This window comes from Cupressus sempervirens, chromosome 8 (assembly GCF_028749045.1).
Source record: "Cupressus sempervirens isolate cs-2001-9-10 chromosome 8, ASM2874904v1, whole genome shotgun sequence".
NCBI classification, from domain to species: domain Eukaryota; kingdom Viridiplantae; phylum Streptophyta; class Pinopsida; order Cupressales; family Cupressaceae; genus Cupressus; species Cupressus sempervirens.
The window spans coordinates 294802558-294830029 of record NC_143125.1 but is presented as its reverse complement, the minus strand read 5'-3'; the positions used below and the strand labels follow the sequence as shown (position 1 = coordinate 294830029).

Sequence of the window (27472 nt, the reverse complement as noted above, 5' to 3'; positions counted from 1 at the left end):
ACCCTGGCCAGAACTGTCCTACTAAAAATAGTAACCGACCAAAAGTGACTTACTAAAAATAAGAAGTCCAAAAATAGAAAATCTGCAACAAGGACCCTTAAAACCAAACATCAACTCACGAGGGTTGCAATGATGAGTTGACAAACGCAAACTTCAGGATCCTACTAAAATGGGGACATTACAGTCCTCCCTACCCAAGATTGCCTGTCCCCAAGTCACAATCTAGGGTGTTGCGGAATATCCTCAAGCTCCCAAGCAGCATTCTCATTTGGTAAATCTTGCCACTTAACCAGGAACTGTCTGATAGTCCTCCTCCACAATTGTCTCTCTCTAGTATCAAGAATTGCTTCCGAAATCAACTCAAGTCTCCCTTTATCATCTAGGGGAGGTGACATAGGAGATGGCACCACATGTCTGCTCAAAGTCTTCTTGAGGTGCGAAACATGAAATACATAATGAACCTTGCTATCCTCAAGCAAATCTAACTCATATGCCACCTCACCAAGACGCCTAATTGTACGGAAAGGACCATAATAACGCGGCTTAAGTTTCTCTTATCCATTCTTCTTAATAGAAGATTGCCAATATGGCTGCAACAAAAAGTAGACCATGTCATGCACCTGAAAAGTACAAGCTGTCCTTCACTGATCGGCATACTGCTTCTGCTGATTCTGTGCTCTCTTTATGTTGTCCCTCAAAGATCTCACAACATCCTGACTATCCTGTAACAAATCCCCTGCACTCGACACTCTGCTATCACTGCACAACAAATCCATAAAGCTGGGTGGATCATACCCATATAAAGCCCTGAAAGGAGACATCTGAATGGTCATGTGGTGAGCGGAATTGTAACAATACGCACATTGGAGTGGGAGGAGAGGATTGGTCCAGATGGAAAACTACTTATGACCATTTGCAATTGATTAACTGTGTCATGCAAGGCTGTAGATGAATTTTAAGGAATGACAAATTACCTCCAACCCAAAGTTTTGTTTAAGTCTGTAGAACTAATAAGGCGACAGGTTGGGATTTTCTTAATTGCAATCTAAAAACAAAAATAATTATATTTCATTTCATTGAGAGTTCAAAATTCTCTTTCTTGAACAAGATAGTCTGTCGTTAATTGCTCATTACTGTCCAATGTTTATGAGCTCAACTGAAATGCAAAACTTACTGACCTGCTGGTTCTAACACAGACTGACATACAAGTAAAAGTATTTTCTATGAGCATGTTCAAGCAATGCTTGTAATTATCATACACAGTTGACTTTTCTGTAAAACTTATCCCCTACACCTTAGCTCTAGCAAACTTATCAGAGAAACAACAGAAATGAGAAGAAAACAACAATTTGATTGTTGAAAAGAAAACTTTGGGCCACTTAAACGTTCAATTTGCTATAGCTTCAAACGTAAAAAAACAATAAGGTTGTCAAAAATGTGTCATTTGCATTTTTTAACATTCTTAATTGCCTTTCTATCTTTGCTGAATGAACGTACAGTATTTTGACGACAATATTAAAATTTGTGACAGAGGCTATAAAAGCTAAACTTGCTAGGAATTAAATGTATTAGCACTGGTAAAAAGAGTAAACTAGACACAGCTGGATAATGGTTGAGTCCACTGATGGACAATACAAATTAGTGCTTATGACTGATTGGATGCTGATTTATTATAAAGTAAATGACATTTTGCTTGAGGATTTGCACCAAAGTAGGAATGTCTTTCATAAAATATATGATCTTTTGCTATCACTTCTGATGAGATATTTTCAAATGTTTGGAATCCGGATACACTTGTTTTCATTTTGAACTGGATTGTTCACTTTTATTTGTTGTGAGCAGTTGTTTAGATTATGCAAATTTAATGTCTATTTATGGGAAGGTGAGCCAGAATTCATTTTATGTTGACTAGTTATTTTAAGTATTGTATACATCTGTGTGCATAAATTATATGTTGCATGGATATACAAAATTATTTTCTCGATTCCGGGCTGTCAAGGTATTCTTTAAATTGTTATTCCATTTTTTTGTTAAATCACTAGTTTAATTTTTGTGTGCCAATTTTGTCAGGGTGAATCACAGAAAAGATTATTGTGCCATGTATGACATCTGTGGAAAACGCAAAGATGGAAAAGTTATAAACTGCCCATATTCAGTACCTGCCGTGCAGGTTGTTATTTTTCTTGATTCTTTAATGGTTGGATTTCATGATTTGCTTACAGTTGGTATGAAAAATTCTCAACATATGTATTCTAAAACTAGTATAAAATTTATATTAGTATGGGACTTCACAATGCAAATGATCAGATGTCAAATTGCCTTTAATTATTAGTTTAATGGAGAATAAGAATAATATGCAATTGAACAGGATTCAAAATGTCTAGGATTTCATTTGAATTTTTTTTTTTTCATGCAATTTGAGATGCTTGGATTAATGGGTTTCATGGAAATCCTTTATTGCCACTTGTATTGGACCTACAATTGGGATGGATATTTCACATTAGTGATCATCAATAATAGATAACCCTAGCACAATGTTGCACCAAACCAAATCCACAATGCAATACAATTACTAGTAGAAAGGATGGAATTTTCTTAATTCAATTACAAAAAACTGCCTCAACAACTCCTACGATTCCTCACGTGCTCACATGTTGTGCTACAAACTATTGCATAATAATGCACAGTCAACCATTTCACTTGGAGAAACCCAATGCGGAAAGAAAACTCCAATAATATACCCACTTGAATGTGATTTTACAAGTATAGTCTTCATTGATTTTTTTGCCAATCAATTCTGGAGTATCTCAAAAACTTTTAAATGTCCTCTGCAAACATTGTGTGAATGTGTGCAAATAGACAGTACCAAGTAGTATAGTACTTTACATTGTTAAGTTTATAAAACATTAATCTTTTCTTCTTTTAGGCTATGACTTTTTAAATTCTTGCAATTGAAGGAAGAAATGCTTTTCGACCGATCTCTTTGTTATCAACCTAGCCAATATTACATCTTTACTTCTGGAAATGATGCTTGAGTTTCTTAAAATGAAGTAGGAAGCACTTCTCAAATGCTCCTTTGTCAACAAGTTTGAAAGATGTATAATCTATGAACATTCCTTGTTGAAATTGAGTGCTATCTTGCTTCTTTACAATCCTCTCTGACATTTCTTGTACCTATCACTTGGAAGTATAATTGCTTGCATTGCCCTTGTGGGAAGATCTGTTGTCTTTAGTACAATTCTTAATAAAATAAATAATTTAACTAGCCAAAGGAAAAAGAGGACAAAATGCCGCTGATTTGATAATGTCAGGGCAAATGAAACTAATATGCCATGGCTCCTTGGTGAGGTGAACAGTTGCAGCCTTGAAGGAATCAACAACTTGCCAAAAATGATATTCATGGTCTAAAACTTTCTAGCATAGAATCAAATGAACAAGACCCATATGAAGCCAAATATTTGCCTAAAAGGAACAAAGGTTTTTGTTCCTCAAATGATAGAAATACTTACATAGCTAGAGATATATTTTGTGCAACAACTATGGATCACTTGTGCAACAACTAGTTTTATTGTGCAACAACTAGGATCCATTTATGCAACGTCAAGATCCATGTGTATAGGAGAGGCTTTTTGTGCAACAACTTCGATCCACTTGTACAAAAACCAAGATACTTTGTGTAGCCACTTGCAATCTTCTTGTACAATCACTAAGATATATTGCATAGCATCTTGATGGTACCAATGTCTACTCACTTTGATTTATCCTATGTTCCCCAAAGACACATCTCTTGGATTTTCCTTGGTGTACTTGTACTAGGGATGGCTTGCAAACGTTTCCTAGCCATCCCTATTTGATTTTTTTGCAAGAAACATTGATGCAAAGATGGGAAGTGTTGTGACCTTTTCAGAAATCGCTCCATTGCAAATGGGGACCCCCTCTTTTTGTTGCTGGCCTTGTCTTTTTGGCTTTTGTTCTTGGTAGTTCCCTGTGTTCCAAATGAGAATTGGTGAAATTGGCTAAGATAAGAAGTAAGTGTTGTCTGTGTGGCTCCTAGAATGGAAACAATGTGTTTTTCAGTGAATTAGGTCAAGTGTGAATGAGAATTGATCTTTTAGAAAGAATGCCAGTAAAATTTTGAATGTTTTGACATGCTTGCTATTTTTGAAAATCTCTATTTTTAGTATGTTTATTTTTAACAAGTTTCATTCCGTGTCAGAATGGCCTTATTGTGTTTGGAATTACTTACTATTTTCAGCAGTGTCTATTTTGAATAAGTCTATTTTTAGTTTCATTGTGTCTCAATTTGCCTAATTTTGCATTTAAAAAACTTACTATTTATAGTAAGTTATACTTTCCAGGTTAGATGATTATTTGCTGAGGAAGAGGGAATATTCGAAAAATTGAACAAGTGTGGCAATTGGTCGAAAATTTGCCTAGTCTGAAAAGGCATCTCCTAAAAAGAAACTTCTGAAAGTGGCACCCAAAAAGCATATCTTGAAAACACAACTCTTGGGGAAAAGTGAAAAAGCACTGAAAACACACTCAAAAGGGGAAAAATCAGAAAAGACATCCAGTTTCAGATTCGACCTAACAATTAGAATAGCATCCATCCTCAGTTTGTTCATGAGATTGCCAGGAACAAAATCCACCACAAACATGGATATGTGCCCAAAGGAAGAGATCTTCAACACTCACAAATTGGCGCTCAACACATGAAATCCTTGACTCGGGCTGAAATGTACCCAAGAGTGCAAATCCATTAGAGCTAAGGAATTCTGCCCAAAGTGAAAAATCCACTACTTAGCTTCATGCGCCTATGAGTGCCAATACAGGGGTGGCACAGAATTTTGCTCAATGTACAAACTCTTGCACTAGGTCCCATTTGTGCCCATAGGTATAAATTCTTGGAGGCCAAAGAAAATGGCAAAGTTAATGAAAGTAATGTGAAAAGTGGGTATGTCAAAACTAAAAAGAGAAGGCAATGCAAGCAAATGGATGAGTGTTGGTTAATTGTGGATCTAAGTTACAAAAATTCCATGACATCCTTGAGAACGCCCAAGATTGAAAGTGTGAGGGAAATGGTCAAGTACAGATCAAAATTCCATAATACCCAAGGAATTGCGTCTAAGTAACAAAATCCTCCACTACCAAGTAATTGTGCCCAAGTGAGAAAATTCTCCACATCCAAGGAATCTTTTGCAAAGCAAAAATCCTCCTCCACTCCAAAATTGTGATCAAGCATTTAAATGACATGAAAATTTTAAAAAACGACTAAGTATGGAACGGAGAAATCTTTTAAAAAGGCACACCCATGAAATTTTGAGTTTTTTGATGAATTTGCTATTTTTGGAAATTCTTATTTTTAGTAAGTTTCTCTACATCCCAGATTGGCCTTATTTTGACTTTGGAACAACTTACTATTTTGTGTCTATTTTTAGTAAATTTCATTGCCCCTAATTGACCTTATGTTGACTTCGGAACAACTTACTATTTTTGGAAGTCAATTTTTGGCATGTCTATTTTGGCAATAGGTGAGCTCTGACTGATAAAGAGACAAAATTGTATCCAATTCTATATTCAGAAGAATGAGCAAGTGATGCAATCAATCAGAAAATGGTTGTTTGGAAACATTCTTGAAATTTCCAAAAGTTGAAAGGCATGAAAAAATCAGAAAAATGGTTAAGTTTGACGAACGCCTATGAACAAATATAGAAAAGGAAAGGAGATGAAATTCCAGTAAGTCAAGGGATTTCCTTGAGTTGAAGAAACTCCTCCACCAAGCTTCAAATGGCATAGTCCACTAAGTAAGGGAATTTCCTTGGATTGAAGAAATCCTTCGCAAGTGCCAAAATGCACTCAAGAGAACAAGGAAAGATTAAAAAATGCACTCAAGGATGAGGAATGGTTCTTTCATTCCCATCCCAACATTTTATAAACGTCACCAAACAAAGAGACCTGTTTAGCCTTGAGGACACACTGTCTAATGCCTATTCTGGGACATCACAATGGTTTTAAATTTTGATGATACAACTGGATATCATATGTATCAAATTTACAAAAGAAAATTGTTTACATGTTCATTTTCTCCTTGGCATTATACATATCATGCTTTTTTTTTGATTGGTAGTATTTTGCTTTTGACTAGAGCTATGAACTAGTGAGGCCACAAATCTGAGGGACCTCATCCCTGAATCGAACACCCAAGACCTGCAAGCACGAAGTCCACCAGGGGCTCCAAGCTGAAGCGACGCAACCAACACACACCCAATGTGGATTTGGCATAGGGTCCGGGAGCACTCCTAGCCCTCTGACGATCTGAGAGCTGAACATGCATTAACTTCGTTATTTCCATCCGAATCTCCATCTCCATCAACTTGAATGCCGTTCGGCATGAACACTGTAATCTCCATCTCCTTTCACATGCACCAATCCATCAGCATTAACACTCTCCTTATCTCCACAAGCATGACAACCTAGATGGGCCAAATCAGCATTCACACTATTTTGGGCCAAGTCGGGATTAGAACCTTGGTTGCACCATTAACAATGCAACCACAACACTGCCACACCATAAGGTGATCCCCACGTATCATGCTTTCTTACTGATTATGAAATAGAATGATTAGATGATAAACTTTGATGATTACATTATACTGTCAATAATCTTGTGATCTGGTAAATTTAGTTTTGGATGGATATGCTGGCTAGGATTTGGGTCATATTTTAAAAGAAACCATGATGGTGGTAATCTTAGAATTTAAACAGCACATTTGTGTTCTAGTGAGTTAATACTCCAGGCCTGACATAATTTTGTGCCTTGATCAATATTAACGAGAAAAAGGTGTTGTAATGGAATCGATGATTTGGGAAGTATGGAATTTGGTCTGAATATAATGATTTACAATAAACTTGCATTTTTATTCTGTGAATAAGCATATAAAAGTTGGCCGTGATTGTGCTTTGGTGTATCAAAAATTATTTTTGAGCGATTTATTATTTTCTGCGTCATCAAGATGATAAGAATACTCCAGGCCTGACATAATTTGTCTTCCTCCGAGTAATATAATGGAGGACAAAATATTTTGATGCAATCTATGATTTTGAACGTATGAAATTTTTTCTGATTACAATGCTTTAATGTATATTCTATGTATGCCTTTTTTGTAGGGTTGTCTATAAAGTGAATAGATTGCTTGGTTTCCTGTGTGTGAAGTTACTCATTGAAGCATTCTACATATTAGCTAAAAGTGGCATGGAATGGTAGTAAACAATTATGAATTTTGTAACACTAACAAATTTTATTGTGCTTTCTTCAGCCCAGCAAGTTACTATCTGCGAAGATTCAAAGTCTCTGCCCAACTATTACTGGAAACATCTGCTGCACGGCTGACCAGTTTGACATTTTACGTGGACAAGTCCAGCAGGTGCATTAAACCCTTCTCGAAGATCACTGGATTTTCTATTTTGGTAGTAATGTTAGTTTTGCTGGATGATGAATCCCCTAACTAATTATATATTTGTGCTAATGGAGAAAAACTGAAAGATATAGTCCACGATCAATGGTACCTATTATTTGTAAGCATGTATCTTGGGCATTAATACAAGTTCCCAAAGTCATGAAGAGGGCATTGGTTATTATGATTTTTGGAAGCTTCATATTCTCTTTACATTTTGTGTTTTTTTTTTGGTAGATTAATGTAACTTTTAAGTTTATATGTCTAAAGCTGTGTCCTTTCCAAAATTTCTTATAGATTTTAACTCTTTTCTACAATATGAAATTGGAAAAAGCATATAATGAGAAACTAAAGTAGTTCTCTGTAAAGATAGTAGACATTGTTAAATGAAAAGTTGGAATGATACATCAAATGTAGTATGCTTGAGTTTTAAAAAATAAAAATAAAAATTAAGTTTATATTCGTTGCTGGAGTTACGTGTATTCTTAACAGAAACTGTGGTGCCATATTAGAAGACCTTTCATTTTGTAGATGGTGTGCAGCTTCAGATTAAACTGGCAGAATTTTCACCTGACCTATAACTAACTTAAATTAGAAGTTAGACATGCATCCCAAATAGAGTAGATGATTTAAGTAAGGCATTACTATTTGAAAGCTCATTTGTGCAAAGAAAATGCTTTACAAGGTCATGTAGAAGTTAAAGTAGGTCTATATTTTTGAGGAGTGGCTTCTCAAGTGTTTCGTACACTATAGAATAGCTGATAGGAGTAGACTACAATGATAATAAGAGGTCAGGTATAATTCTATCATTAGAGAGACTTGAGAGTTTATGTGCAGAGATTTTGAATGTGATGAAAAATTAAAATGAATGCTATCAATATAAACATAGTTTCACAAATAGGATTATAAAGGTATATGCATTCCCATTATAGATTGTGTATGCAAATCCTAGTGCTCAACACGAGTGGTATCAATGGGACAGTTGTTTCTGAATAGTATGATAGAAATATAAAATGAATAGGGAAAAGTTGGTTATTCTCTTAAATATTCATGGGAACCAAGAGAAGCACTAATTATTTTGTAAGATAACCCTTTTTGAATGGTTAAATATATATTTTATTAAGAGTATGTGATAAAAAAGATTACATAATAAGTTTTTTATTGAAGAAACCATTTGCCACCCAAGATAAACCTACATAACATGACACTATCTAGTATACTCTATGACAATTACAACCTAATAAGATAAGATAATGATATTAATGTCCAGCAAAAGACCAACAAAAGGTCTATGGGACTGGAGGATTACAACAATGAGGTTGATAGCAGCAGGAGCACATAAAGGTGTCCGAAAATAAATACAAACAACAACAAGAGAAAGCAAAGAAAGAACTAGAAAGGAGGCCAAGAGAGAGATTAGGAGTCCTTCTAGGCGAAAAGAAGTCAATCACTGAATGATATGTATGCTGATGAGTAAAGGCCCTGCTTTGTATGTGGCCACTCATAGAGGAGTGTTGCTAGTGCAAATAGTTGGTCCAGGACCCGACGCATCTGGAATGCCTGGTAGATCTAGTGGAGCTAGAAGGCCTTTTCACCCCACGCAAAGGAGATAATGGTGTGAAAAAGACAGTAATAAGCTGAGTAGACGAGTGCCAATGTGGAAGCAATGGCTGAATTGTGCTATCACGAAGCATAGTGGTCTCATGAAGATAAAGTGCAAGATAGTGCTGATCATAGTAGCTGAAACAATCATAGAGAGAGAAGCAATACTGAAACAGACAAAACAAATCTCCCTCTGATCTCATAAGAGATGGGGTAGCAAAAAATAAAGTGTGTCTTTGTCTCCACCTCACCCAAAGTACAAAGCCTATAGATCCACTCTCCACTGTCAATATGATGGTCAGTTTGGACCCGAAGATGGTGAGAACCAACTCTGAAAGATCCCAAAGAGATAGCAGGACATGAGACCACCTCCGGGAAAGGTAGCTAGGACAAATAATAAGACCATTAGACATCTCCAAAAAGTGCTTCGCATAAAAGGACATCTGTGGGCGTAACCCACCAGGAGGGTTAACCCAAGTAGTGGCAATGTACTGTCTATAGATGTCAAGTCTAACATGCTCATTCAACTCTTGCGGAGAGGGGAGAAGGTGAATAGGGGCATCCAATGAGAACTAAAAGGAGGGGAGGCAGTGAATATCAATCCCAATCGAATCGAGCAGAGAAGAGGCCTGTGCATACCAACAACGTGCGCGAGAACCAAACTCTGCCCTTGCAGTAGACACAGACGGACAAAGAGCTAAATAAGAGTACCGATCACAATCACCAACATGATTCGCAAAATCACGAAGATGATGGAGGAGCCAAACCAAATAAAAACTGGCCACAAGACTGAAAGGATGAGCACCGAACTCCGCAAGAATGACACTATGAGGAGTGAAGCTGTGACATCTAATAATGTGCCTCAAAAATAAAGTCTGAACTTGCTTGATCGAGGCTCAATCAGAACCAAGTAGAGATGGGCCCCAAACCACAGACCCATAGAGAACAGTAGGCCTCATAAGAGAATCCAAGATAGATAACTTGGATGAGGTATCCTGAAAATGGTGCTTGAAACACTGTTTCTTAAGCAAAGCAAGAGAACCCATACCCTTATTAACTCTGGGTTGAATGGTTGGCCTCATACTAAAACGTGGTCTAGAAAACTTAAACCCTAGATGAGCATAAGCCAAAATACGCCATTAACGATCAGGAAACATCGTTTGCACAAAATATGAGCATTTAGAGCACACGACACCAATACCAAACCATTACATATACAATTCAAAATGGGTATAGCACTGATAGCTAGCTATAGATTTTGCAATACAAAGCCAAACTAAAAAACTCAAGAGAAAGGGAAGACCCTTTCTCGCACCTTCTACACACCTAGAGGCCTGTTGAACCAAAAGTCTTTAGGCTTAAATTTCGCATGTTTTCATTTGTACAGTCCCTTGTTCTTCACTCTCTTCACCTCCTTCAACCTCTTTTGTTCCTCCTCTCATGTGTGCAAAATTTCTTTCAATGACTCGCATCCAATTTTGCCTTTGCAAGCCTCTCATACTAGTTGCTTGTGGCACTTGAAACTAGGAAGGGGTAATTGGGGGCCTTTGATCATTAATCTTTCTCCAATTGCCTTGGTGAGCACAAAAACCTAGCCCTAGTCACCCCAAGACCAATATTAACACACACACACAACACCACTCTAGTTGCACACATCTTCATAAACCACAAAGCATCCTCCTTCGAACCAAGCTCTAGTAGTCACATAAAGAATGATGGAGTATCAACATTAGCACAGTAGTGGTGCTTATAATTTATTAAGTCCTCCCCAACTATCATGCCAAATATTTGCTAGAAAGTCAACTCAACAATTTTGATGATGCCGTTCAACATATTTCTTGTAATCTTTCCGAAGAAGCAGTCTTTGTGTTTTGCATGAGCATGGTGAAGTTTGTCTCCATGCACATTAATAACCACGTAGACTCTTGACCAACACCTAATAGAGACGAAGAGAAATGAAAAAATGAAATCCAATGGTGAATGTAATCACACTCATGTCACCCTGGACTTGACTAGTGTTATTTTAGGGCACAAATAATCCTTTGTACAGTAAATTGCCACCATCACCCAATGATTGCTTTGGTAAAAACCCTACATCATTTCACCAGTACTACTGACACGTTGGACATCAAACATGAGATGCCATCTTGTGATGACACTTCACACATGCTCCAAGTTTGCAATCATGTTGGAGATACAATTCAGATTTTAAACTTCAAAAAACATCAATGGCCCAACTATCCCTCTCAAAACTTATCACCCTTCCGAACTGTTGAAATCGTAATAGCTTGAAGTGAGCTCTTTTAGCGATTTTAGTGTTTTTGGCCTAGGAAGTTTTGTTCGACCTTGTAGGCCCGAAGTTTGGTTCCATTTTGACCTAATTCTTGGTTCGATGAAAGTCCACTTGTGGGTTTGGGCCAATGTTGATCGACTTGATCTAGCCAAACTCAATATAGACTTGTTGATGTGAGTTTTGTTGCCACGTCTCCCCCTTTTGCTCCTAGCTCTTGTTGGCTGAGCATGACCATAGTCGACCCCAACGTGTGTGAATCCTATGGAAGGTCCTTTGAAGGAAGAAGGTGGTCCATTGCAGAGTATCCGTTCGTTTGTCATGTCTTTGGTTTCTTGAAGCTGATACCCTTTAGCTCCACGCTGGAAAGGGCCGCACCATCAAAGATGTAACCCCTTTTCAATTTCAAAAGAGGCCCTCATGCGACATATGTCTTCAGGTATCAGTCACCTTCAGGGTACATCTTCACACCATAGGCTTTCACAACATATCAACAACAAAGCATGGTGTTTTTCATGCAAAGGCTGTGTTCACTTGGGAGTTGTAGTCACCAAATATAGAAATAGAAATTGTCTCCTCGACACAAGAAACACAAAAAAGCAACTTACCCCATAGGAACTGATAAAAGAAAGCGACCCCTTAGTCCTACTAGGGTGTCGACATTGTTCCCATGACTAAAGATCATTTTCAAAAATCACAAGGCTTCTTCCCTCTTAGACTATATATATTTGTATATTTGTAAAAAGAAAGAGGAGTCAGATCTCTTGAAAGATAGGGAGAACAAGCCGAATATCCATATGATACATCATCGAAGGTTCATAACCCTTTTCTCCTCTAGACTTCCTTCTAGGAGAATTGGAGTTAGTGCTATCATTTCTAGATCGATGTAATCATATAGGCTACTATTGTGCCTTAAGCTATAACTAAGTCCAGAATTATGAATAAGATTAATCATGAATTTGACCCTTTGGTTTATTCTATGATTCCACTTTTTGTAGTTTATGTGCCAACAAGATTTTAGTTTAGCTTTTGAAATGCTTGTTTCTAGAAGAATTATGCCTAGGTTACTTCTTCGTCATTGAAGTTCTCATTTGCATGCTTTACTTTATGTTACGATAGTAGTTATTCATGAGCATATGGGTGTTTGAGATGGTTGGTCCGCATACGCCATTTGATATCCACTCTGAAATCACTTGTGCTTCAAAGTCTTGGAGCCTCTAAATTTGGTGATATGCCTTCCGCAGTTTCATCTATTCTAGTCTTTTCTCCACCCCAAGTGTCAAGAGCCGACTTCTAAAATCTTGGAGATCGCAAGATGGTATGTAATCAAGTCCCTAATAACTTCACTAATAATGGGGGCACAAACCTCAAAATGAAGCATCAACTTCACTACTCATCACAATAGTATCAAGAACTCATTGATGGACCCTCTTTAATCCTTTGTTCAATAATTTCTCATATTGCCTTTGTCCAATGTCCAACCTTCTCTAATATTGTGATGTATATATATATACCTCAGAGTGATCGATCTAAAAGTAAATACATATTTCTTTATTTTTACATTCCCTTTTGTCTTCTATTCATCTCTTTGCAATTTGCTTCCTTATCAGTGCTTTTGAATTCATTATATGGGGCTTATGTGGCCTTTTTGGAGGGTACATGACCTTTTATTCATAAACCATTATTTACATAGATCGCATCCTTCCTCACATAACGAATCGCTATTAATTCTTTATAATAAAATGGTGGTGTTCTATTTTGTATTATCTCCCTTTGTCTTATTAGATCGCCCATTTTTGAATAAGAAATAAATAATTACTAATGATTAGTTGATGTTATTATATCCCAATTCTTAATGTATAGTTGAGATTTGCATCTCTAGTCCATCGATACTAAAACCTACATAATCCTTTACTTGATATTGTTCAAACATATATTATTGATGCCTTATCGTCCTTTAGTATAATTCCTTTTCTTTAAAACAGAGCGACATATAAGGAAGGGGTCCACGCCAAGCTCTTCTAGCTCGGGTCCCCCATCCTAGGGTCTTATCTTTCAGATCTTTTCGACAGGGTGGTCTGCATGGGCTTCCTTGCCGCGTGCTCTCATCACATCATTCATCCAATCCACAAGGATGGGGTGGCTTTTGATCTTAGTAATTGTAGGACTATCATGATGGGAACACTTTTGCCAAACTATAGACCACGATTCTACACACTCTCCTCTAGGGAATTGGATTTTGGGGATTTAGACGTGTGGGTAGGCGGGCTTTAAACTGGACTTTTTGACTATGGATCATGTGTTGACTCTGTGTGCCATCATCAAGGTAGCCCGTTATCTATCCTCGAAAGTCTATTGTTGCTTTGTGGATTTCAGCAAAGCCTTTGATTATGTTATGAGATCTACCCTCTTTTAGAGACTTAGGGATATTGGTATTTCAGAGATCCTTTTGACTGCTATCATGAGATTATATATGTGTCCTTGGCCGTCTCAGGACTCCTTACTTGCTCTCCAATTTCATCATGAGTGTTGATATATAATAGCTTCGGTCAGATACAAGGATAACTAATTATGGTGATTGTATGAATATGTGCATGCATGCATGTATATTAGTACACTATGTGAACTGATATACATGCATATATAGAAACTTGCATAGTACTTGTGCTAAATTAGAATTATCATTCATATGTATTGAATTCACACAAGCGATTATCCTTGCATTCAATCGAAACTATTCATATCAAACTAAGTGCGCATAAATCTGTACTTAAAGATTATATCATCTCTTGGTGATCAAGTAAAGATCTCTTGCATGAGGTAATGATCAGATGCATTCACATTAAGTCATAATAGGGTCGAGTAGATGATCCATTTATGTTTATACAAATCAGCGACTAAATTTAAATCATGTTTGGTTAAGCATTAACCAAATTGATTAGTATAAGGTTAATAATTGTTTATATCAACAGTCATGTCATGAGCAGACATGAGACATGTCCTCTCATGACATGCCTTTTGGCTTTGTCTCTTTTGAAACAATACTAATACCCAACTGAGCAACCAAGAGAGGTATCGAAATAAATAAATGCCTCGCCCTTTGGTGTTCAATAACTTAAAATAAAGATTAGAGATTACTAATAATTATGTTCTGAAAATGGAAAAGACATTCATAGTCAAATCTGTAAGAAATCTAATCACATTCAACAATGAGTACTATCGGGGTCAAGAAGGGTTTCCCCCTCTCCCCTACTCTGTTTGGGATCTACATTTATGAGTTAGATTTTCTTTTAGGATTGCACTTTGGTTCATGATGGGTGTCTCCTCCACCAGGTTTTTCTCTCTATTCTACTCTTTGTAGATGATGTGGTCCTTTTGGTCTCCTCTCCTAAGGGTTTATAATGTTGTTAGATGGTCTTGCCTTGTTTTATGATCAATGGCATCTCATGGTGAACCTAGGGAAGGCTAAGGTTATGTCCTTCAATGGACTTTAGATCTCTCATCCCCACTTCTTCTATAGGATTGTGGAAGTAGAAATTTCTTCGTCTTATACTTAGGATTCAAGTTCGCTAGACCTTGCTTTAACATGAGGCCTGCTCTTCAGCCATGGATCTATAAGGGCTACAACTCTTTGGCCCTCCCCGAGCGACAATGTTTTTGACATCAATTTCAGGACACCATGCCCAAGATGATCTCATGGACACTCTCATCAAGCCTACCGTTCTCTATGGTTCTATTGTTTGGGTACACTCACTTTCAGAGTTAGATTGAGCTTCTGTGTAAAGGATTTAGGTTCTTCTCCGACACGTCATTAGATTCGAGAAGAACGATCTTGCACTGCATCATTCTTGTTGAGTTTGACGATTATTCCTTCAGACTTGAGGCCATCTTCAATTTGGTTTGGTTTCTTCATCACCTTTGGGGGATTGCCAACTCTTGTGAGGGTTGTAGTAGGTATCCCTTCCTCACCCTCTTTTCGTTGAAGTCTACTATTACCTTGGCTTCCTTTGGGTGTGCTCGTGGTTGGTTGTTAGAGGCCACTACCCTTTTTGGTTCTGTTGGTATTGAAATTGGTCATCTCCTTCCTTTCTAGTACTCTCTTGGGCCCCCTTCACCTTCTCCCTCCCCGACAAGAGCTAAGCAAGTATGTTAAAGAAAACATCTACAAACAGTTCATTCATACCACCTGGGTAAATCCCCACAGAGGCATTTTATGTGACCCACTTTTTGGAGATCTGTGACAAGATCATTGTTTGGCCCTAGTAGCTATCTCATCACTGGTCACACTCGCTCAGGATCATTGTTGGTTCCTTCAGAGTTGGGTCTCACCAACTCCGCATTGAGATTGATCATCAGCCACAGAGAGAGGAAAGGGTTTGTCGGCTCTGCAGTTGGGGAGCCAGAGGCTGAGGATCGTTTCATTGTTCATTGTCCTATTTACTATTTTCGGTGTACTTCATCATTCAATATTGCTATCATACTTCATACCATATCTTTGACATCAATATAGAACCAAAACACATGATATACCCCTTTGTTTTCTTTTTAGAAACTAATTAAGCAGTCATTTAGCTGGAGGTTTTCCCAGATTGGGTTTCTCCAGGGTAAATGACGGTGTTACTATATGAATGATTTCTTTTCTTTTTTCTGTAGAATGCTTTTTTGTTTGGAGTACTGCAAATAAGTTTTAAGTAATTGAGCACTTGGACATAAATAATATAGTTTGTACATATTATTCTCTTATATTTTTTGGCAGGTTTCATCTTTTCCTGTTTCCTCAAAAGCAATTCATTGTATTCATGTGTTTGAAAAGAGTAAGATGTGGCCAGAATAGTAATTGAAAACCATAAGTAGACATGTTTGAATCTTCTATGAAGTGTGAGAATCTTAAAAACTATCAGGCAGTATCCAAGGGAGCATGGACTCTGCTGCTAGTCTCCAACATGGCAAAACATCCATCCTAATCTCAATTATATTTCAATGAAGTTAGGGCCTATTAATTTTTTCCAAATTAGTTGTTTGCTTTTACATGTGTGATATTGTGACATATGTATTTGCTTAAATTTTAAAAGAAGGGCAGGTTAGGTAGGTTCAGAGTCTTACTTATATTTAATTATTGATTGGTTTGTGGTCTCATAATTAAACTAGATATTTGAAATTTCTTATGACAAGCTCCAAATACAAATAGATAATGATCTTTCTTATGGACAATATATTGTGACATAGAATTGGAGTTATTAAGACCTTTCCATTATCAGGTTCCTTGTCTATTTTAAGATGCAAATTCTTTACATTATAAGTAGAAATGAATCATTTAATTTGTCAAACTAGTTTCTGAAGACAGAAGAGTCCTTCTGAATAGAGGTTTCATATATTGATTTTACAGTTGTCGCACTATAATATTCCTGGATTGCTTTTTACAATTGTTGTGATGATCAAGTTGTTGCTATCAGTCAAATTTGATTTTAGATCATGTAGTGGCAATGTTACAACATATGAATGACTGATTCTTCTTCAACTGAAATGACTGGTTTGAGCAGTATATCCATTTCGTACTCATCTTTACTTTTAATGCGACTATATTCTATTCAGGTACTAGAGAGCTTCCATAGGTACTTATATATTGTATTTCTGTGTCTATTATTATATATATATTTTTTATAAAGTTTTGTATTCTATGCTAGCTATGAAACAGACCTATTCTGTAATAGTAATCATACTTGGAGAGTTGCAAGAACTTGCAAGCCATTTTGCCAGGCATGTCACTCACCCAATAACTTGCTGATGAGTTTTTGTAAAACTCGCAATGTTTTCTGGTAAAAATAACAGTCGCAGATTTTCCTTGGAAAATTTGTCCAAATTTAATGTGATTTAGTTTTTCAGATTTCTTGTTTATTGTTAAAAAAATGATTTTCCTTAGTAATGATGTTTACTCTCTCTCGTCGCATTTTCTCTGAAAAAAATTGCACCACTTCTATCATCGAGTTTTTCTCACATCTAACACCTTGTACAGCTTATCATTGCTGCCCTTCAAACCCCTAAGGGTCTCAATGCCCAAATCCCTACTAGTTATTGGGATCTCTTGTCATATAAACTCTAATTTTGTTGTATATACCAAGGTTGCATGGGTACTCGTACCCACACCCCTGGTACTCGTACCCACCGAGTACCCACGTACCTAAGTACCGGGTACACGTATCCCACGTACCGGGTACTCGGTGGAGAGCATCATAGCTAAGGACCTTGATTAAGATTCTGATTTTTTTTTGGTTTTTTATTTTTGTATTAGCTTGTTGTTTATCAAATGTAATTCAATACCAAATCAGTTTGAAACTTTGATACTCATTAACAATAAACTTTATCACTGTTCAAGTCCTAAGTTTATCATTTGCAATGTGTCATTGTTATATGATTTAGGATCCTCTTGTTCATGTTTAAAGTCTGCCTTCTTTGTTATGCATCTAAGCATTTATCATGTATTATTATTTCAAACATATAGCAAATCTGAAACTGAAAACAATACATCACATTTGCAAACTTTATCACTGTTCTTGTTTTGAAAAACCATTGTCATGACTCATAATTTCAGATGTTTTATAAATATAAAGGTATAATTTTTAAATAAGTTTGACATACCCAAGTACCTCCGTCCCCTATTATGAAAAATACTTTAAACATTAAACATTCAGCAATAGCATATATATATATTTCAAATTTCTTGTTTTGAATGCTCAATGTCATGACTCATGACATATATTTTGATTTTTATATTTTCTATAAAATATTAATTATATAGAAAAAATAGGCATACACACGTACCCCCGTCCCCTATTTTGAAAAATATGCGTACCCGTACCCGTTCCCGTACCCGTACCCGTTCCCGTACCCACGTACCCGTGCAACCTTGGTATATACTATATATACAATGGAAATTAGTGATATACTAAACAAGTTTAGTGATATGTGTTTTTGAAGAATATTTTTGACAATTTTACACATTAAAATGTTTGATAAATTGGTCAAGTTATTGCCATTATTTTTTTGGCGGGTCCCAAGTTTTTCAAAATTTTGGGTCAGCCAAGTCATTGGCGAGCTCAAGTTTTTCAACTACAATTTTAATAATCCTTTATTTATTTATACTTGCTAAACATTGCATTTAGCTTCAGCAGTGAAATTGACATCTAGCTAGCATTCTTATTATTTATAATTATTTCCTGAACTTGCTAATATGGGGGATTCATTTACTTGTGTTAGCAATAGTTGTTAACTGAACAGTAAGTCTGGTTTTATATTTTTCAAATGCAATCTCATTTAAAAATATTGCTAGATGCAAACTTTTTACATTTTATGTAAATTTCTGTTGGAGAGAAATGGCTGCACTATGTAGTATGCATTTAATTTTTTATATAAAGATTTGTAGTTGGTTTTATGTCGTTAAATTGTTATGGGTGTTTCTAATTGTTAGTTCAAAACTTTTGAAGGATTTGTTATATAATATTTGCAGGCTGTTCCCTTTCTTGTTGGTTGTCCTGCTTGCCTACGGAATTTTCTAAATCTGTTTTGTGAGCTCTCTTGTTCACCAAATCAAAGTCTTTTCATCAATGTGACATCCATTTCTCAGGTATGAAATTCTTCTAAAATATCTATATTTTGATGAATTCTCTAAATTAAAATTGGAAATCTTTCTGTTATAAGTAATGGCATTTCATTGGTTAGTGCTTTTTAAATGCCTTCACTGTGGGAAATTCTGGACTCAATTTTCAAATATCAAGGTAATATTATCGTTCTAAGATTATAAATATTGACAGCTCTAGCGTTGAGTCATTTCAAGCAGCTTGATGTGTACTTAGTTTTTTCATTCTGCATTTGGATGGATGGAATCTATTATTATGAATTTGAGGTCATTTAGTGTGATCATGTGTTTTGAACTGCATGATATCTGACAACTATGTTATTTTGATAGTATGATATTGATTACTAGTAACTAGAACATTTTGTTTAAAAAATAGAAAAAGATGTGGGAGGCCTATAAGGTCCCCCAAATCCCATACTTAACCCTGAAGCTTTCCTATATTGAAGCTACCCATCCATTTGTAAGTCACAATTACCATAATCAATTTGCATTTTGGCATTCTGCTTAGATTCAGAACTGCGAGTTTTTTTTTTTTGGTCATTGTTGAAGCAACATACAAACTGTGGAAGTTTGGCAGAAAATTATGTTGATGTCATAACATCATTTGAAAAGACTCTGTATCTACAAAGTATGTCGACATTGGGATTGTGAGGAGCTTCTGACATATATTTATCTAGCTGATGCACTTTCGTGGTATGCTATGCTTACTTGTTTTCTGTAATAACCCTAATGGGTTATATCTTCAATTTAGGATGTTTGACATTCTGTCAAAAGCTTTGCGTGGAAACTTTCATACCACTGTAATAACCCCAAGGGGTTATAACTTCAATTTAGGATGTTTGACATTATGTTATACACTTTGTATTCAAGCTTTGATACCATGATATGTGTTACATCCCAAAATTTTGACCTAATTTTAAACTTGTTCATAACCGTTGAATTTAACAGATTATTCTTTCATAATCATGTGAAATAGATAGTTACTTATATACGTTGTATTAATTGTTAATGTAGATGGTCATTAATCATTAATTGTTATTTGATGTTAGCCGTTGCTAGATTTTGAAATTATGATTAATAATTTGAAGTCTCTTAAATATCTATATGGAATTATTATTAGTTGTTATTATGGCGGAAGTGTTTTCATGAGTGATTGCAGGAGAAGATGGAGGGGGTAGCATTGCTAAACGGGATCATCGAAATGGGATGTTCGCTTAGTTCAGTCATTAGGATTGGCAGGTATGACCTTAAACTTCTTTGGTAAGGACCCAACGATTTGAACACATGATACATTTGTGGGACTCGTATGAGCTATTAAGAAAATAATCAAATAAAATATAAAATAATCTAATTAAATATAAAATGTACCTCAAGGGATTTTAATTGATCTTCCATCATATATATATATATATATATAAATATATATAAATATAGACGTACATATAAATATAAAAATGAAATAGCACCATTATATTATAATAACTTAATAAAATGATGTCACCCCATTGATATATTCACACGAACGTATGTACATATATATTATAAAAATAAACTGAATTATAATTTTTCCAACTCTTTTTTCCAACTTTTTTCTTTTCCTTTCTTTTCCAATTGATTTAACACTTGGCAAATTTGAAATGACAAATAATCTTCATAACTGGCGGAAGCCAAGAAGTCTTGATCACTCTCCATATATGGAAGCCTTGAGAGAGAGATGAGACCATATTCCTTATGCCCAATCTTCTTTCTGTTTGCTATGTTTTCAGAATTTCCCTTGTCTCCATAACACCCCTTACATTTTTACAACTGATTATTTTTGACGATATGTTGCAAATCGATTGTTAAGTTTATTTGAGTAGTACGATTTCCATTCCTTGCCGTGCAAGTAAAAAGGCTGAGAAACAAAGATTTTATGCATTGAAAGTGACGTCTCAAGCAACTAGAGGAAACTGATCCATTTTGCAAGTTTTCTTATCAGGTCACGAATCACCTTTCCAATGTTTTAAATACAATTTCTATAGCAATTGTCTAGGCATAGGAACTTTTCATTATCTATGATCACATCATTTAGTTTGCTGAATAATCCCTGTCTTCTATAATGAATTTCTTTCTTACATTCATAACTTCCAGAATCATCATGAAGAGAGTTGAATAGTATCTCTTGAAGAAGAGTTTTTAAGTGTGATAAGAACTTGGATGAATGGTACTGAACTTAGGAACATGTTTTTATTTTGCCACAAATTATGATAAAAGATATAAACAATTATCAAGAGTAGAATGCTCATAACTCTCCAAACACTTAGGATTCACCGGCAGTATAGCCATGAAATGGTGAAGAGGTGTAAAGGGCAGAATGCTCATAAACTTCCAAAACACTTGGGAATCACCGACTGTGTGGCCATGAATGGTGAAGAGGTGGAATAAATCTACAAGCAAAAGAGAAATCAAGTATGAATAACTTAAATGAAATATACTTAATAGCTCATGCACATCCCTATAATGAAACCTGTTGTCAAGTTGAGCGGTGGTGATCGGGTCATTGGGCCCATCGGAAATCCTTGGCCAAGGTAGTTATAAGCATGTTTGCCATCTAATGATGACTTGATGTTAGTAGTACTAGTTATGTAAGCATGTCCGTTTCATAATTGTGCGAACATTTTAAACACTAGGATGCTTAGGTGGCTGGACTAAGAACATCCCAAGCCCGATCCCAAGGTAGGGAGGGCCTTTCTAATTTAATAGAATTTGTGGGGATAAGTATGGTCTGAGGTTGGGAGGTTCAGGCTATGCCAATGCTTCTCCTCTGACCAAAGCCAAGGCTTGCACAACCAATTAAAGATCCTCCGGATGATACATGTATGTTCCGTTCCTTCTTTTCTTGATAAGCATTTACTTGTATGAAAAAATGATAGTTAATTGTTAAATTAATTATCTCAATTAATCATGAATATAGTTATGATTAGTTAATTGTTAATCTATTTATTGCAGTTGATCATGAATACAATTATGATTAGTTAATTGTTAATCTAGTTATTTCACTTGATCATGAATACAATTATGATTAGTTAATCGTTAATTTAGTTATTTTAGATGATCATGAATACAGTTATGTTTAGTTAATCATTAATCTAGTTATTTCAGATGATCATGAATACAATTATCTTCAGTTAATTGTTAGAATAGTTATTATCAGATGAATATTGATAAGGTTATGGTTAATTCAGTTAATTGTAAAAAATAGTTAATGTCATGTGAAAAGGATTCAGTTGTATATTTATGAATGTTGGAAGTTCTTAGTTTAAACCGTCTTTGTTTTCGTTATGAAAATCCGTTTGTTACAATATGAACCTTGATGGTTCTATCTCTAATTCATGGCCTTTGAGAGAGATTGTTTTTGTAATTTTTATAAATTTTTACATTTTCTTGAGGTTATGCTTTTTGGACTTTTCGACAATATATGGAATTAGAAAATGACAATGCTGGGAATACAAACTAGCTAGCAAACTTTGCATAAAATAACCTTAATCTATTAAACCTCCAAATAATAATATTTACAATGACAAATAAAATGCATATGAAATCTATTTAAAATTTATTGAGAGGAACCTGTAGCTGAATGCATTCATGTGCAGCCACCCCAAATTGATTTGCAGCCTTCTAAAAATGATCATAAACTAGCACCAAATCTGGGAATTGATGTGAAAGGCACAAAAAGTCCCAAACATTCCACTTTGGACCCTAACGTCACCAATCTCTGCACCCACATGGGCCCTTTATGATCTGTGGGCTGCCTCCGAATCCCAAATGCGGATCTAGACACTAGCTGCGATCTGCATTCAAATCTTTCACACTACCTTTATTTGACAATTCTGAATGTTTACAATCGATTGTTCTGCAATTCTTTCAACTATCAATCCAACCTTGGTCTCTGAATTAAGACCAACACCTGCACAACCTCACTGGATATTTCACCAACTCAAGGTGCATGAGAGCTTGTAGAATTCTCAATTCTTAAGCTAATTCTGAAACCCTTGGTAGTTTCTTAGAGCCTTCAACAAATGCAACAAAATTAACAATTCACATAGATTCTTTTCCTTCTCAAATCTCGTTTTATAATCTCTTATAAGGGTTTGACCTAAATGGCTTTTTCAAGAAGATTCATTAATGAATTAATATATTAAATGCCTTGTCTTAGGTGCCAAGTTGGAAAATAATAATAATGCACTTTATTAATAACTTTGGCCCCAGTTAGACTAATGACTTCATAATAACCCATTAATAATTAATTATTAATAAAATATATTTTATTAATAATTAACACCTTAATCTAGAACCAATAGATTTATTCTAAACCATATAATTGAAGAACTCTGTTGGTACCAAGGCAAGGTGCATTTCCAAAAATAGCAACATGGCATAACTAACTTACCATAAATAGTAAGTTGCAGAATAAAGGCTCTGTCAATGTTAGTACGACTCCATACTGCTACCACATTGTTCAGGTGCCTTGCCAAAGATAGTAACCCCAACTTTCCAAAAATGGACGCTTACTACAATGTGTCAGTCTGACTCAAACAGAGAGCAATCTTGAACATTCTTGACCATTGAAGTGAGAATTGGCCTTCGGCTCTCCCAACCGAGTCCCTCTAGTTGACTTAGCTAACGAGGGCTATTGATAGGGTAATTTGAAGTTTGAACTACCAACCATGGTGAGCTAAAATGGTGACATTACAGTTTCCCTATTGTGAAATTGCTTGGCCCTAAGCAATCTCAGAAACAAGTAACACTCCAGTCCACTTGGATCCTAAGGGTAGAACTATGTAATCTCCTCGTTGATACCAATTAGCTTGTGTAACACCACCACCAAAATAACTGACAATACTTGTCAAACTAAATCAATACCAACAATTGGTGTTGCAAGAGGAAACAACTTTAAGGGAAGCAACTTGGATGGCTGACAAAGCTTGCTTTCAAAACTACACACTGTCCAACACATGCGCAATTGAAATCTGCATCTGAAAGAAGTCATTCATATGAGGGTCAAAAAGTGAAATTGTATGTACTTGGCACCATGTGCACACCCCAAAGTTCCTTTGCTAGGGTAGCAAACTCCGAACAAAAGATAGCCTAGTAGAACATCCTTCGACTTCTACTTCTCAAACTTGATCACAATTTCACTGTGCCAAAAGTGGCGAGGTCAACTAGTGAAAGCCACCAAAATTGCAGTGCTAACCCCTGTATCACTTTGGTCCCAAAGAAAATTGTGCTCACATCCATATGCTATGTGGAGATACAAATAATGGAAGATGGCTCTACTAAACTGTATGGATGTGCCGACCTTGCAAATAGTTCCCCTAGAAGATGAAGTCAAATACTTGCAACTACTACTTCCCAAGTCACAAGGTTCAAATTCAAATTCAGGTTTGTTAGTCATAAAATTTGGAAGAAATTGGCAAGGGTAAAAATTCAGAAAAAGAATTGACATTAAATTGAACTTATTTATTTTATCTATTTTCAAATATAAGTAATATATCCACAAAATTGACATTATTAAATAATTAAAATAAATACCTTAATATTTTGCTAAATAAAATAATCTTATTATAAATAACAATATTATATTAAATATCATAACATTTGGATGAAGTTCGGAAAGTGTAAAAATTTGCTAGAATTCGAACTCCATGGATGAAATTTGGTGAATCCTATGACTTAAACTACTTCCATGTAATGAAGATGGCGAGTAACCATCCCACAAAGGATGGTAAAACCTCAGAGCCAATCCACATCGATGCATCATCAAATCCTCTATATGTGGATCAGAAGAAAGGTGATGAGTACTCCTCCCTATGCAGTCACGATGAAATGTTCCCACCTCGATCAAGCACTGGCTATCATAGTTCTAAATATAACCCATAACCTATGTCATAGTATTTGTGCGTCCCCAATCATTTTTATTTTGAGCATAGATGTGTTTGTCCCTATCTAAACTTGATGTAAGACTTTGGATAGATATGTTAGTCCTTATCCTTGATTCCATGTGTAGATGTGTTTGTCCTTATCGTTGGTTGAAAGTACAACTATTGTTTGACTTGAGTAGATGTGTATGCCCCTACTTATACCTTATTTTTCTGTTGAGGTATTGAATGTGGTCATCAAATATCGTGGTGCACTTTTTCTCCAAGTTCACACTATGGAGGGGTTTTGGGATTTAGTGTTCATATTGATGTAAAGGTTAGCTATCAACAACTTAATAAATTTGTTAAAATATAATATTGTTAGTGTGGTCTGTTAGATTGTTATAGGATAATTTACGTTATTAGTTATACGATAGATTATAGAGGTGTGAGTGATTAGAACAACTCATAATTAGGGTGCGGTTCCTATAATGTAGGAGATAAATAATTGTTATGTATTTGAATGAAAAATAGTGAGGTACATATTACTTTGTGTTGAATGATTTGCAGATTCATTCGTGTTTGTCCATATTTCTTATTGTTCTTGTGATGAGTTGAAAATATTGTTTAAGCTGGGAATTTTATGACGAGTATCTCCATCAGCAAGGGATACCATTTCTATGGTCATTTTCAACTGTAGGACAAGTCAAAAAATTATTTGAGTTCAGGTCTAAATACTTGGTCACTTTGAAACTTTTGGAAACCATTCACATTATCCTACTTAACCACCAAAAATCAACTCAAATTTAATGCATATATTCTAAAAGACATAGTATACCGTTGCAGAGTGGAAGGTGTCTCTTATTGTCTTTAGTGACTATATGGTGTCAAATTGGGCTGAACAATGGAATTAAAAAGGGAGGCTAACTGTTAGAATTTGGGGCAGCCCACAAATATCCTCAAAACTCATTATATACATCCACATATTGAGCATTAGAATGAGAGGTGAGTTTTTTGTCATCTGGAAAGGATTCATGATACCATGTGAGAGAGAATTTTGTGATGAGTATCTCCATCAGCAATGGATGCCACTGCTATGGTCATTTCAAGCTATAGGATGAGTTAGAAAATTATAGAGTTCAGGTCTAAAAACTTGGTCACATGATGTAAAAATGAGATGAATTTTAAACTGTTGAAACCATGCACATTATCCTACTTACCTACCAAAAATCAACTCAAATTTTATGCATATATTCTCAAAAACATAATATGGTGTTGGAGACTGGAAGATGTCTCTTATTGTCTTCTGTGACTATATGGTGTCAAAACAGGCTGAATGATGGAATAAAAATGGAAGGCTAACTGTTAGAATCTGGAACAGTCGAGAAATATCCTCAAAACTCATTATATACATCCACATATTGAGCATAAGGATGAGAGGCGAGAGTTTTTTGTCATCCGGAAAGGTTTCATGATACCATGTGAGAGACAAAGAACTATTCTGTTTCATTTTTGTCATGTTTGGGAGCTGCAAATCATTATGAATGGGAATTAGATTGAGCTGATGTCTCTTTTATGGTTAAAGGGAGTTATAGATAGCTTAAAAGTGTTAGAATCTGAAAGATTATTAACCCAAAAAACTAATGCAATGCAATGTACCCATCAAAATGAGATTTAATAACAAATATTAAGAATAAATAAATGAATAATAATAAATTATAACATAATTCATTATTAAATAAGTATAATATTAGAATATAATTGATATAGCAAAATATAATATAGTAATATTATATAGCAAACTAATATATTCAATGTATAATATAATATAATGCATCAACTTAGAGTTTGATGGACACATATATATAAATCCTATTATAATACTAAGATGGTATTACATTTCCCTTACTTTGCATAACTAATTAATTCTTATCTATATTGAAATAATAGTATCAGTATTTAATATTAATCTATATTAATCTTAATCAATATCAATAGAAAATAATATTAACTAACTGAATGTTTGGTTAATGGTCCTATTGTATTAAAATTTAAAATATGATTAGATTTCTTACAGATTTGAACTATGAATGTCTTTTCCATTCTCAGAATATAATTATTAGTAATCTCTGATCTTTATTATTAGGTTGTAATCAGAATATGATCTTTGGCAAATGTCTATGCAAATGACAATTCAATATTGATAAATACTGATTATTAATTAGTAATTCTCAATCTGATATTTGAAGTCACTGAACTACGAAGGGCAGAGCATTTATTGATTTCGATGCTTTTCTTGGCCGATCAGTTTGGGTATATATATGAGATGGAAAGACATGTACAAGAATGGAGGAGACACATCAATTCATGGACATGTCTCTTCAAATGTAACTATTGGATTACCAAGCAAAAGCCCGATCCTAATCAGGATTAATAATAGCTAGCATCTAACCAATATATATGATGTCACTGATCTGCAATGAGGAATAATCAGACTTCGATCTGATTTCGTCAAGCATTTGATCATCACTCGGTCTGTGCAAGAGGAACATCATGACAGTAATCAGAAGTAGAATCTGCAAGTGCAAATCTACAA

General features: G+C 35.3%; 1 protein-coding gene across 1 annotated transcript in view; it reads left to right on the top strand.

The window, feature by feature from the left end:
- Nucleotides 1-27472, top strand: part of LOC149542587 (uncharacterized) — a 230419-nt gene that overhangs the window by 37421 nt on the left and 165526 nt on the right. The window contains exons 4-6 of the mRNA XM_089797485.1: nucleotides 2071-2170; nucleotides 7317-7424; nucleotides 18851-18967. Coding sequence (XP_089653611.1) covers nucleotides 2071-2170; nucleotides 7317-7424; nucleotides 18851-18967 — 325 coding nt within the window. The remainder of the gene's footprint in view (nucleotides 1-2070; nucleotides 2171-7316; nucleotides 7425-18850; nucleotides 18968-27472) is intronic.